This window comes from Saccostrea cucullata, unplaced genomic scaffold (assembly GCF_032062105.1).
Source record: "Saccostrea cucullata isolate Sc308-1 unplaced genomic scaffold, CSIRO_AGI_Scuc_v1 ctg4733, whole genome shotgun sequence".
In the NCBI taxonomy this organism is placed as follows: Eukaryota; Metazoa; Mollusca; class Bivalvia; order Ostreida; family Ostreidae; genus Saccostrea; species Saccostrea cuccullata.
Window position 1 is genome coordinate 20,617 of NW_026933722.1, and position 14,094 is coordinate 34,710.

The window sequence follows — 14,094 nt, forward strand, 5'->3', positions numbered from 1 at the left end:
ACAGAAAATTCCGAGTTTTTTAACTAAATCTGCACTGCAGGAGAAAAGAGGAAAAGGCTCATTCTTGGCCTTCTAATATTTGAAAGAATATTAGGTTGCAAACATTCTTATTTTTTGGAGGCATGCTCTGAATGTTTTGGCTTTTTATGTGATGCAGTTCGTGATGAAGATTTGTCAACACAACACGTTTTGCACAGTTTGAAAATTTATTCCATTTTTCTGAAAAATGTTAGGGTTTTGGATCCCGACAAGAGTTATAAAATGGAGGAGTTTGATATTGAGGAGGGTATGTGCAGTTCTCAGATAGTGACTAAATACTTACAACAACTTCGTCATTTTACTGAGAACAGTGAAAAATACACGACAGCGGAACTGCTGGATGTGTTTTCACATTTGTATGTCAGTGGGATCAAGACGAAAATCGAACAAGATGTTATGCCCTGCCATCAAGACAAAATAGAATTGTTGTACTTTTTAATCACCATTTTATCAAGAAATGTGTCTGAAGAAAATAAAATTACCTTAAAGAAGTCTCTGAAAGCCATAATAAGTACAGGGAATTCAATGAAATGTGGATCATTAGGATTGGTCCATGGTATCATTTGTCCTATGTTGACACTGCAGAATTATCATGACGCACGCCTCCGCTGTTTTACTCATTGTCCAGAAATTCTAGAGATGCTTCTAGATTGTGGTGCATCAATTAATGAGTTAGATGAAAGTAAAAGGAACATACTCCACCACTATTTTTATGAACTTAAATTCTACAGGGATATGCATTGGACTGGACTTAACCCAGTTTTAACATTCGATGAAATTGAAAGCTTTGAGGATTATGCATTGAAGATCGTCACCATGGTATTGGAAAAAGGACTGCATATAGATCATTAACCTATTGAGTTCCAACCCAAAACTGTATTGGAACTAGCTAAGGGTACAGAATTTTATCCTCTTCTGAAAAATCCCAAGTACAGAAGTCTGAAATGTCTTGTAACTTGGGTTATTATAGAAAAAGATATTCCCTTCAGAGATAAGCTTCCAACACCGCTCATACATTGGATAGACTTTCACATGCATGGGAATCGAACACGGCGAACAGGAAGTAGATCATCTCTTTTGACGCCATATAATTTTTTTTAATTATGTCATTTAGATTATGATCAACACCTGTTTTACAATTCAAAGTTTTTAAATTCCAAACCAAATAAATAGATTTATTGATTGTATACATGAAATTTAAAAATGCCACTTAATTCATATACCAGTATATATATAAGACACTGAAGTGCGATGGTGACGCCAAAGTGCGATGGTCTCGCCAAACCCCGATGGTCTGCGCCAAACCCAGATGGCTCGCTGTCTTTACGGACGCCTAAGTCCGATGGTCACACCAACGTCAGATGGCTCGTTTCCTTTGAGGCACGTGACGCTGATGTGCAATTGTCTGATACGCCAAAGTCCGATGATGCGGAGGAACAATCAAAGTATATGACGTCACAATATTCTAACGTCATAAAGTTGTTCAGCATTCAAAACCCATTGATTTAGTATTTGTTTCGCATACAATTTTACTGATTTGCTTATTGTTTTCGCTCACCAGAGCTATTAGGGTTAGTCCTTACACGCCATTAGTCTTTGCATTTAATATTTATTTGTATATATTTTAAACAATCGGGCCTTGGCATGGCGCGGCATCGCATTTGTGCGCAGTAGTACTATGACGTCATAAACGTTAATTGTTTTCAACGCCATCGGACTTTGGCGTGTCAAACCATCAGGGTTTGGTGCAGACCATCGGACTTTGGAATCCCATCGCACTTTGGAGTGCTACATATATGCTCAGTATACTTAATAGAAGAATTCACCATATGTTGTATTCTGTCTAATACTTTATTATGTTTATATGTAATTAGATATGGTGTATGCTTATGCCCAATGGGCCCTGATTTGGTAATAAATTCTTTTCTATTCTATTCTATTGTTTAACGTCCCTCTCGACAATTTTTCACTCATTTGGAGACGCCACCACGTGGCGCTGAAGAGCTATATGTGTACTCGGCACTTAGGGCCATTGAGCAGTGAGGAATCTTTTTTACTGCGACATGGAACCTCGGTTTATACGGTCTCATCCGAAGAACCGGTCTCCACGTCCCACAGTGGGATGCGAACCCGCGATGTAAGGATCAACACCTTACTTGGCTACTTTGGAACAGACACCCTAACCACAGCGCCACGCAAGTGACTCCAAATAAATAATAGTAAATGATAGTAAACACCGTAAAAATACAAATTATCCAACCGTGATCAAAATACCAGATGACCACCTCTGCATTTTAAATGATGACTGACAAATCCATCCAGACTGCTGATATTCTTGCTTCATCAATTTGTTTGTCAATAACTTACCTCGTTTTAGAATTTTTCATATGTAGAACATTCTCTTCCATATGCAGATGACAATGGTCTCTGAGAACGGATCAGGGCATCTACAGACAGACGGACATGTTGATTCCAGTATACCGCCAAATTTCCTTTGCAGGAGTATCATTAATTTATTTGATATCAAATTCTATAAGCTGGAAATCCATGCATGGGCTTTTTCATTTAAAACCATTTTTGTACATGTATATTCAGGCACATACTGTCCGAAATATATGACGTTTTTCCTGGCTTTTTAACAATTTTGATACTTTAAGTGCCACATAAAATTTATAAATCGTAAAAGGCATCTCGCGTGAATAATAATCATCGATGCGTTCTGAAATTGTTACTACTCTTTAGTACATATTTTCTGAATAAACATAGCAAATTTCTAATAGATATATGTATAAATAAACAAATTATTAGATTTTATATTATGTATTGTATCGCCTTACGACGCACGGAGGATAACGTCAAACTGTCTAAAACAGTGTTACGTTTCACCTTTGTGATAAAAATAAAGTTGGAAAAGTCCCACTTGCATTTAGGAATTTCATTGATGCAGATAATTTAGTCTCCATAAACAGCTGAGGAACCAATCTGACACAATTAAACGAGCAATCTTCTGCTGATTTATAAGTAAGTAATAAGTAGGACAAAATTCCCATCACTATTCAACTAATATAAGATCTTATATTGACGGTCAACTATAGCGGTTTGTCCGTATGTTTGTACTACCTGGGGACTCGATCAAGAAAGACTTCACTAAGAAAACTCCCATTTCGATTCTATACTAAGGATCTGTCCGTAGGACAGTACCCTGTGCACATTCAAGCATAATAAACTCTTTATTTTTGCCTATATTTTACCCCAAAATTTATGACGCACTTCACTATGATAAATAAACATCTACTGAAAATTTGAGCTTAGTGCGCCCATAATTTTTCGAAAAAAAAACGCTTTGTCCACGATTTTACCGGACAACCCTCATACATGTAATTGATAAATTATTTTATAACAACAAGACCTTTCATAATTGTACCGTTTCTAAAAAAAAAAAAAGGAAGAGAAACAATATATGTACAAACATAATTTATTTCATATTTCCCTGCAAGAAATGAGATAAAAATTTTATACGTACAAAAATGCCAACTAAAACACACGAGTTTAATACGAAAGCAAAACCGAGGCACCAGCTTTAGAATTATACAGCTATATACATAAAATTGTCAGACTCCTGAAATATACCCATCCATGCATATCTAAGTCATGTAACTCTCCTCTAAGAACCGATTCCCCATTTCCGCTAGCGGAATGCTCCCAGCTTCTATTTTGAAATATCCCTAGCAGTAATTGTCAAAAAGCAGATATGAATCTTTATTTTACATAATTCAGCGATCACATGGGTCGACACTGCTTTGGCGCCGGACGTAATAAGGTCCGGCAAGATTCTGAAATTCTGCTTCCGGTTCTTCAACCTTTGCAACCGAAACAGAACATGAGGACCAATTAAAAAAATTGCTAATTACAACAGCACTAATAAATGTTAGAACTTCGTACCTTTTTTATTAGTAATGAGTAAATGTTAATAATCTGAAGATGTCGCTCGCTCTCGCTCTCTCTGTCTCTCTCTCTCTCTTATTCACTGAAGCATTTTAAGCGTTTAATTTGGGTTGAAGAAATTTCTAAAATTTGGTTGGCAAACATAAAATTCTACATTAAAAACAATGTGACTAACTGTGTTCTACCAGTGAATGTTCTACAGTGAAAGATGTATGGGCTTTTTAGAACGAACACTTCTGCCAAACCCACTTTGACGACTCTCCTAGAATTCTTGATTTGAAAATAAAAGTAGGATTTCCGAAGCACATACCCTTGACTCAAAGATAAAAAGTGAAACGTAGAACGTTCCCAAAATCTAAAGAAAACAATATGGGTTTGTAAAACGCTGATGCCCCAGTATGACGAGGGTTTAAGTTTCTCAAATGCAAGTCAACCTCAAAGGTCAAAATTGTTGGTATCTAAAGTAAGGTTCTGTTACAAGGAATACACATGTGAAGTATAAAAGCCCTAGTACTAACTGTTCAAAGGTCATGGTCAATGTTAAAGTTTTTTAAAAGTAAGTTAATACTATATCTGAAGAAAGATTTTGAACACAAACATACTACATGTAGTACTCAAAAGTTATGGACAAGGTTAAAAGTTTTTTGCGGACAAACAGAAACAATCAGACAGACTGACGAACAGGGCCAAAACTACTAAGTATATACCCTCGATTTTTCGATTACATGGGCATAATAATCTAAAGAATGTCGTTATATAGTTGATGTCCATGTGGCGTGAACACTGTTTCCTCACACTGTTTGGGACGTTGCTGTCGTCTATGGGCTATAGCTTCTTTTTTTTTAGAAGGACCTTTCACAGAACGGGGCATTTATAATATGATGTACAACTTTATAAACTGAAGGTAAGAAGTAAGCAGTTGATACTGCAACGCATGCGTTTCTGATTGTATGTCAACAAAAGGGCTAATGTGATTGGTCGAGAGATATGAAAAACTTATCAATATTTTATTCTCCCAGACACAAAACGTTCTAGTCAACCCGTAGAAGATCGAATGAGAATTGTTGGGTGTGACGTGTACATACCCTGCAAAAAAAAAAGTATGTGCAATTTTGAATGAAAATGTTGACATCAGGAAGATTAATTTCATTTGCATGTGAAGAGAAGGTTATAAAAATTTAGGAATTTATACTTTCAGAAAACTAGATTTATTATATTTTAGGAAGGCTTTTCTGTCTCAAAGTTTAAGGAAAAGAATATCATTAAAATTCCAGATTATCACAGGAAAATGTTTTTTCATGTTTTATTCTCGATAGGCGAGAACACTTTGTGTGTAATTAAAATTATATTAAAACCTGTCCCCCACACACCCAGGTGGTCTTTATCAGTGTGGCACATTACCAGAACAAGCATATCAATGCCAAGTACTACAACACAATCAATTTTCTGGCACCGACCGCTTCCGCATTATGAATGCATGTGCATGTATTCCTTCCCTAACACCAGAATCCTTTGATATATGACGAATGGATAATGTAATCTACTCTTCATTAAACTGAAGTATTATTTCATTATTATTTTTCGAGATCTCTTAATAATGGAAAACAAGTGAATGTAAAGTATGTTGTTGTTTAGAACGTCTTATATGGTTGAAGCTTGTTTCAGAATTTGTTTTGATATAAAACGAAAGTAATGTTTGAACTTGCATTTCAAGTGAAAATGGTAATTCTATTTTTGGAAACATAGTTCTTCAATCTTGTGTTAAATTATTTATTCAATAATCGATCTGTTTCAAAATTTTAAGACTAAATGACAATGATGAAATTATAATTTACAAAGTGAGTTCTGAAGCAATTTATAAGCGTTTTGCCCTTGAATTGTTACATAATTCTGCTAATAAAAGAATGCAAAAACGATTTGCCAAAGAGGCATTTGATCTTTACAAGTCGGTTAAACTGACACTATACCGAGTTCTTTATATAGCAAACAGTTATTTTAGTTCGCAAACTCTTATTCAACCCCATAAAACGGACTTAGACTTGTTTAAATTTTCCATATACCAAAATACCATTACCAGGTAATCGCAAATGTTTATATTCTATAGATCAGGGCTAGAAACCAATATAGACGGGCTGAAAGGTATGTCAAATTGTATCAGCTTTGAGAACACCTTTCTTTGCCATTGAGAACATCTTTACTTGAACTTTCTTTGCCAAATGGCATAGTTCGTACCTTATTTTCAAAACTATGGGTTCCTAATTCGAGGTCAAACAAGAGGTCCAAGGGCCATATCGCTCACCTGACCACTTTGGCAAGGAAAAAGCAGAGATCAGTTCAGTAAGGAAAAGTTCAGACATAAAAGTGGTTAGGGAGGAGGAGGGGGTGAACAAACTCAAACTGGCATATCCTAAGTGGTCATGATTTTAACAAACTTGAATCTACACTACCTGAGATGCTTCCTTCTAGTTATGTTCAATCATGGCTTTGCTGTACTTTTGAAGAATATTTTTAAAGGTTTACCCTATATACAGCGTATCCATTATGGCCCCATTCTTCCCTCAGGGGTCATAATTTGAACAAACTTGAATCTACACTACCTGAGGATGCTTCCATATAACTATGACTAATCATGGCTTTGCTGTTCTTGGGAAGATTTTTAAAGATTTTTCCTATGTGTTCCTATGCTTCCACTTGAGTTTCATCTTTCCTGGTCCAGTGGTTCTTGAGAAAATGTTTCAAAGAAGTCATTCATTTTAATTAATTTATAATTATCTCCTCTTGGAAGAAGACGACCCTTTATTTGAACAAACCTAATCCCCTTTACCCAAGGATACTCTGTTGAAAATGTACTAGTGGTTCTAGAGAAGATGAAAATGTAAAAAGTTTACGACAACGTCGACAGACAACGAACAGATTTTGATCAGAAAATCTCACTTGAGCCTTCGGTTCAGGTGAGCTAAAAGTCTATACCACTGGAAGAAGTAAAGGAAAATGTGCATGGTGGAAACTTACTAGCAAGCTGTACAAAATTCATTCCCCATAAAATACTCCAAATCCAGCCGACAATGACGATGAATGTCACCATTTGTAGGAAGGCCGCTAGCAGGTTGAGGAGAAATGCATTCATACGTTTCTCTATTTTAGTAGGACAACCACAAAATACGGTGAACGCTGAAATAAAAGTTCCTAAAAACAAACAAAAAATAAATAAGTCAGCAAATTGGATTTTTTAAAAAATGTATTAATTTTTCTATAAAAATCGCTTTCAAAGAATGTTTTATTTATTGATCCTTTAGCCTATTATTATATAAAGCATGTGGTGAATTTTTTAATGACACAATGTTCATGTACAGTGTTGGCATGCACATGTTTTAAACGACCCATGTCTTCAATAAATCAAGAGAAAATTTAAGTTAACTAATATTTTTACTCCATAAAATTTAATAAAATCTGGAAATCGCATGAACTTGGCTCGTAGAGTTGTTTTTGCGATTTTGAACTCGTCTTGAACGTCTTATGCAAGTAAGAGATTTATATAGAAACAGGAACCCTAACATTTGTTGTACTAGATGTCTATAAGTGCATTTTTTTACCCTTTCATTAAAAAAAATCAAACTAATGACGGAGGAAAATTCAATCATCTGCTCGTAAATTTTGAACTTAAAAAACAAAGATGGCGCCACCAACCAAAACTACTCAAAAAATATATCCACAAGTAGAACACTTTGCTTGTTCAAGTGTTGCCAGATATTATTTTCTTGCAACATATTGCACATCTTCTCCATAACATCACGACTGCATTAGCCATGTAAAAGAGCATGGTTTCTGACAATGATATGCACCTGAGGAACAAATTTCTTTGTACACGCGACCTTGTTCCGCCGCGGAGTGAAGCCTATACGTTTCCTTCATCCCTACATTCTTTTCTGAAGCACTCTCAAGACAAATCTGTAGAGTAAGTGCCAAACAATGGGTTAAAGTTACAGACAGAGAGGAAAAAACAATCCTGACTCCGAAATGATCAATTGACGGAAGCAAAAGAAGACGATTAAAAAGATGAATTGGTGCTAAATGTATACCTTCAATGCATATATTGTTTATGTATTGTCGACATGTTATTTTAATGAAATAACTGACAGTTAATAAAATAACAGGCATTTATTATGAAATAACTGACAACTAATCAAACGATTCCTAGTTAATCATGAAGGAATTGTAAATCTTTGTTACTCCTAACTGTCATTATACACGGGATTCCCAGAATGCCAGTATGTGTTGAGGTTTAAAACAACAGATGCTGGCATTGAAATTTTGTTTAGCGTGGCGGTTAATGAATGCTTGTTAATTGTTACACTGGCGCTCCAAGGTGATATACCTGCTCATCTTATGAACTGTATAAATATAATATGAAGCATCTGCTTTCAAAAACTTACCTCCTGATCATAATCATTTTACAGGTGTTACACAATGTACCTAAAGGTCAATTATATTGATCCAAAAAGGACGAAGAGTCGACACAGCAGAATCATATATTTTTCATTTAGTTTAGCTTTTTTTAACATTTATCTACAAATTTATGTTTAATCAAAGATGCTGGTAACATCAAGATTTCTCTTCGACGCTTCATCTTCTCGCATCTGTAGCATTCTTGTGTAAAAAAAAAAATATTCGGTCAAATTTATTTGTTTATTATGTTGCCTAGCTAGCAGAGGAAATTGAGACCTAAATCTATTTATTTCTGCGCATTTTTTAAAGTCTTAAATTATTATATATTTTAGAATGCTTATATTTAGCATAGACAGAGAGCTTTTTATTTAAATGATTAAAAAAAAATCCACAAGAGCATACTATTTAATCAAATTAAATGTCTGTCATGTAATAAAACAAGAGAGGGAAAATAAAACCTAATCAGACATAGGGTATGTTACAGGTTTCCTGTTTACTTATTGTTTTGTTTGATGAATGTAAGTTTTGCTCTGGAAGATTGATGACTAGATTAATGCGGAACCATTGAACATATGATGCCATTTTCGCCAATGAAATCTGAAGAAGATGATGATTTTTTTAGTCCATCCTCTATATATAAATGCATTTGTAGTGCGTGGAATGTGGCTTTAATTACCAAGAAACATTTATTTCATCACGAGTTTTCAATTTTGTATATCTGAGCACGGGAAAAAGTGCTCTCTAAAGCTATTTAATAAAAGGGAAGTAAACAGATGCGTTGAGTGACAGGATGAGGCCCGTATAATGGCAGACGGTACTCGTGTCTGAAGCTCTGGGCTTGTTTACTTTTATTTCATTTGAAGAATATTTTAGTAGCCGCTTTTTTGTACATCCACCTTTCCCTAGCGCTGGGATCAGAAAGCCCTGGAACTCTCACTTAGCATAGATCGTTAATTTTGACACACCACACGCGTTCTGTCTTATGGTGTTCCTCCACTCAAAGACTTTAATGAATGGAAATCTAAAAAGGTACTCTTGGTTTATTCCTTCGCCAACGATATCCATTGAATTCTCGGATATATTGTTCCTTTCAGTGTGTTGTAAACAATATTATGTTTAAGAAATGAGAATTCTTTTGAAAAATATATGTTTAGAGACACTTTTAAGCGCTCCTGCAATTGTATCCCGTGTGAGGAAAAACATCCCATGTAATAAGAATTTCAGCATTGTGTTTAAGTTCTTTAATTTCAAAATCTAATAAAGGAAATGGTCAGTTATAAACAAATTTCAATACTCTACAATAAGGCGTGGCCCAAAAATTAACTTTTTTAGGTCGTCAGATTTATGATCATCTTTAATCTCATTTTAAGAAACATGTCATTGGCTTTATGGTTGATTGGTAAAAATCCATTTTGTCACGGAATAAGACTGTAAATTCATTGCAAAGACGCAAAAGTCTCAGGCTTTAAAAGAAGCCTGACCCAGAATATTTGGCGAAATATATACATTGATATATCTATTTCTTCCGTGTAAATTGTTGCCCAGAGTCTCTGAATCTTCTTCTCTGATCTCTGGTCAAAGAGTGTACAGGTTAGAGCCATATCTTGCTTTGTTAAAATTGATTTTGTCACCACAAAGACGTTTTAAGAATAACAAGGGGACCGCAAAGCTTAACATCCCCTTGCAAAGCGCATATATATAAATCAAGGCACTATTCGACATCGATCCTGATGCAAATAACGTCATTTCCGTTTTGCACAGGACACAACTCACAAACAAACACACACGGTTATGTTACTATATCCCCTTCAACTCCTTTGCGAAAGGATAGCTTGAAATTTTCGAAGAAATCAGATTGTGAATAACATTAAAAGGTATATTGTTTTGTTTAATGCCAAAATCACGTTAAAAAGATACATGAATTGTAAAATCATTGAAGATTCTATAGCTCTGACATTAAGATACCTATACTTTTTCATACCCAACAATTCATATTAAATTTTCTACCAGTATGTAAATTGTAATATATACTGTCCCAGTACATAGAACTTAACAAGAACATTTTATTACTGCTATTTGTCTCTTCCCAGTAGACATATACTTACACATGTTTACCGTCATCTCCCTTTATTTCTTATTTCATTCTAATAAAAACCTAGTTGCTTTAATTACTGGCAGATAAGATGCATGTTATTATTAATAACATTTGATGACGATTGATGATACAGAATTTATAGATCAAAGATGTTGTGATTAAATCAGACGTTTACAAAATTCATATTTTGGACGGAAACATCGCTGATAATATTTAATTTTACAATTCAATAATGAGAATACATGAAACTTCATACAAGAGGATTTGTTTAGCAGTTGTATTGGGCTTTGATTTAGTTGACAGCGAGCTCACTCGGAGAGATTGATAAGTTCTCAAGAATCAATTTAGATCTAAATACGCGGAATTCCCGCTACCTTTTGATACACAATATTTATGCTGCCCAGATGTACATACAACTTCACTTTGTTGAACATTTCCTACTTGATAAATTCTGACGGTTAACTTTGTCGAAAGAGAAAAAATTACGGTGAATTTGCCGAAGGGATGCTGATACTGTAGAAAAGATTAAGTTTTATCACGAAGACATTTTAGTTGTATTGAAAGCCACACCTTCCCACATAGCACGCACCATAGGGGGTTGCTGATGTATAAATAAATTTTGCTGATTAAATACCTTCATCGCTTCTTTTATCGCCAATTCTAACTCAGATAAGGGAAGTACATTCTTCAAAAAATGAATATCATTGCGATTTTCGACAATCGTTAACAAAAAAATAACGTGTTGTTTATGTATCAGTACATTGCCCTCGCACTAAGTCTTCGGGTAGAAAACTCAATGGACGGGTAGCTGAACATAGTTATCTATTGACAAGAAAGAGTGTATTGGTTTGTGCATAAATAAAATCTTTGGGTTTGTTATCTTTGTATTTGAGAAACTGATCACCAGTCTTTCCAAAGTAATTGCATATTTTGGTGTCGCAGTGGAACTCTAGAGAGCGTTTATCTGTCTTCTTGCTGTCATTGTGCATAATCGTTAGATCATCCAACTCACAAACTGCACGAGGCACGTACATATATATAGTTCCTACTCAGAGCTCATTACCATATTCTTATTCTCTTCGTTTTTTTTTAGGAAGAAACTTGTAAAAAAAATTTTCAATGGGGAATCTTTTCCCCAAGGAAATAATTGAAAAGTTGTTTGAAACCATATATTCACTACTAGTATTTTCTCTTATAGTGCTGTGGTTTGTATTTTCTTTAAAATCTAACACCAGATAAAAAAAAGTTGATGCATTTGCATTTTCCAATCAATTTCACGTGTTTACCAGGTTCATGAAAACTAGGATATTCTGTGTAGGAACCTTGATTGATATTGCAAAGTATCTAATGATACGACGATCGTGCAGTCGCATTCCAGGAAGCAAAAATATACCAGTAACTCAATATCACGAATCTTCGCGAGGGCAAAAATAATTGTTTTTGAAATGTAATCGAGATCAGCGATTATGATACATAACAAGCAGTTCATAAATATTTATCGTTAGTTAGCTTCCTTAACGTATCAAACAGTTGTTGCAGTATATATGCATAAGATGTTTTACTTTCTGAAATCTACTCACCCATGCCTGGAATGGCAATATTTACGAGGCAAAGAATGACTGCAGCACATAAATGCATCTTAGGTATGGCATTAAAAAGAGGTCCATGTTTCTCACTAACTTCTACCGTGCCCCCTCTATCGTCGTTGATTTTCACCTTCTTTTTCTCTCCGTTTTTCGACTCACCCATTGTTTATATATATTTTTTATACAGCAAACCTCCCAAAACTAGAATTAAACTATTTCTCTCCACACTCAAATCTCACTAAGCACTGATTTGCACAGTTTTCATAGCATGTTGAGTTTTACCCAAATCCAACTCATTATTGTAAGAAGTTCGGTAAATTCTCAGTTAAAATAATAATAATGCGGGTTTTAAAGCACGTAAAATGTTCAAGAAATCTTGGCAGCGGTAAATGAGGAAGGCACTCTTCCTCAAGGGTTTATGATATATTTATCAATCGCAGTATACGAGTCGTGCGCTTCGCTCCAGCACAGAGAGAGGAGAATAATACTGGCACCCTGCAAGCTATCATAAGTATACTCGAGATGACTTACAATTCCTACGGCTCAGTAAAACACTGAAATAGAAAGATGAAACAGTTATGTGAGGGTGTTTGGTAGAGTGAAAACCAATTTAAAACGTGACACTGTTTAATTTTAATCACAGCGCTTATTTGAATAGAACAAATTTTTAATATAACCAGCGTCGGTTACATTTCGCATATGTGATAAAAATGTAAATGCGACTGACCCCTTTTATGTACAGAGCAGCAAGAGTTAATTGAGGTAGTATCAAAACAAAAGAGTTCTGGCACGAGAAATTACCACTCAGAAATTAAGTGCGTCAGAAATATATAGACCTTATTTCAGCATAAGTATGTGTTTATAAACACTGACATTTTTTTTTTGGATGAAAAGGCTAATTTTGATGGGGAAGGGAGGTAAAATAGAGCAATTTTAGCATAAATTATAGGAATGTGGGTCTGCAATTTCAACCGTACATCATTGATGTCCTATCGTGACCCCTTCTTATGATGCTAGCCATGATCTGAATGTGATAATTCAACTTATATCCATAATTTTCTTTCGAAGGATTAAATTCTTACAAATCATTTGTCAGTTTTATATATTTTTTTATATTCCCAACAATTGATTTTGAATTATCATGAGCATTCGGCTGACTATGGTACCCTACATCAAATTTGCAGTAATCGGCCGAGGTTTGCCGAATGTTACCATATGTATACCAAAGGTACATACAAATACCATACAAAGATACTTAGTATTTTCCAATAAAAACTTCAAGATACAGTACTTTTTTTAAAAAATTATGTCACAAAATTTTACCAAAATAACATATTTTAACGAACAACTTTTCAATACTTTTTACAACCATACCCCACGACTGGTTTGAAAAGCTTGGGCTTTTTTGACATCACAGACGACTGCTAATTTCTCAAAAGAAGTGGATATCATTTTTATTACTGCTCGAGTTTCAGACTGACGATATCAAATGTATCTGCACGGTTGTTGTAGACTAGATCTTCAAACATTCTGTCGGTATAACCATTATTAACAGACCTGTTTTTTTTTTAAATTTATATGAAGCAATATTTATTCCAAAAACTCAACATGAAGGAAAGTATCTTACTGACGTCTTGAATTCAACATTAGATGTACCGACGACACTTTACGGTAAACAATATTCATTATCATTCCTACTTTGGCTCGACATTTTTTAAGTTTCATCTTTCGGACCTCATAGTTTTGACAACTTATTTTAGACAGTCAGGCTATTTTTGCCTTTTCTTTGATATTTCAAGGTAGAACTGACATTTATTTTTTAAAAAATTAACCCATTTATACAATAATTTAAAATTCGACCAGTGCTTCTAGACAAAGTAAGACTTTTTTAAAAAAAAAAAATGGACAGAGGGACAATGCACAACCTTAATTAGATTTGCGTCGTTGGTTCAAGTGGGCTAAACATATTGAACTTACCGGGCT

The 14,094-nt window shown here is 34.7% G+C and overlaps 1 protein-coding gene across 1 annotated transcript; it reads right to left on the reverse strand.

The window, feature by feature from the left end:
- Positions 1-6,940: 6,940 nt before the first annotated feature.
- On the reverse strand, positions 6,941-12,687 carry LOC134239105 (protein stum homolog). The gene is made up of 2 exons (XM_062721262.1): positions 12,106-12,687; positions 6,941-7,170 (listed from the first exon to the last, which is right to left on the reverse strand). The coding sequence occupies exons 1-2, from the start codon at positions 12,272-12,274 to the stop codon at positions 6,941-6,943; spliced, it is 399 nt and encodes a 132-aa protein (XP_062577246.1). The 5' UTR covers positions 12,275-12,687.
- Positions 12,688-14,094: the final 1,407 nt, after the last annotated feature.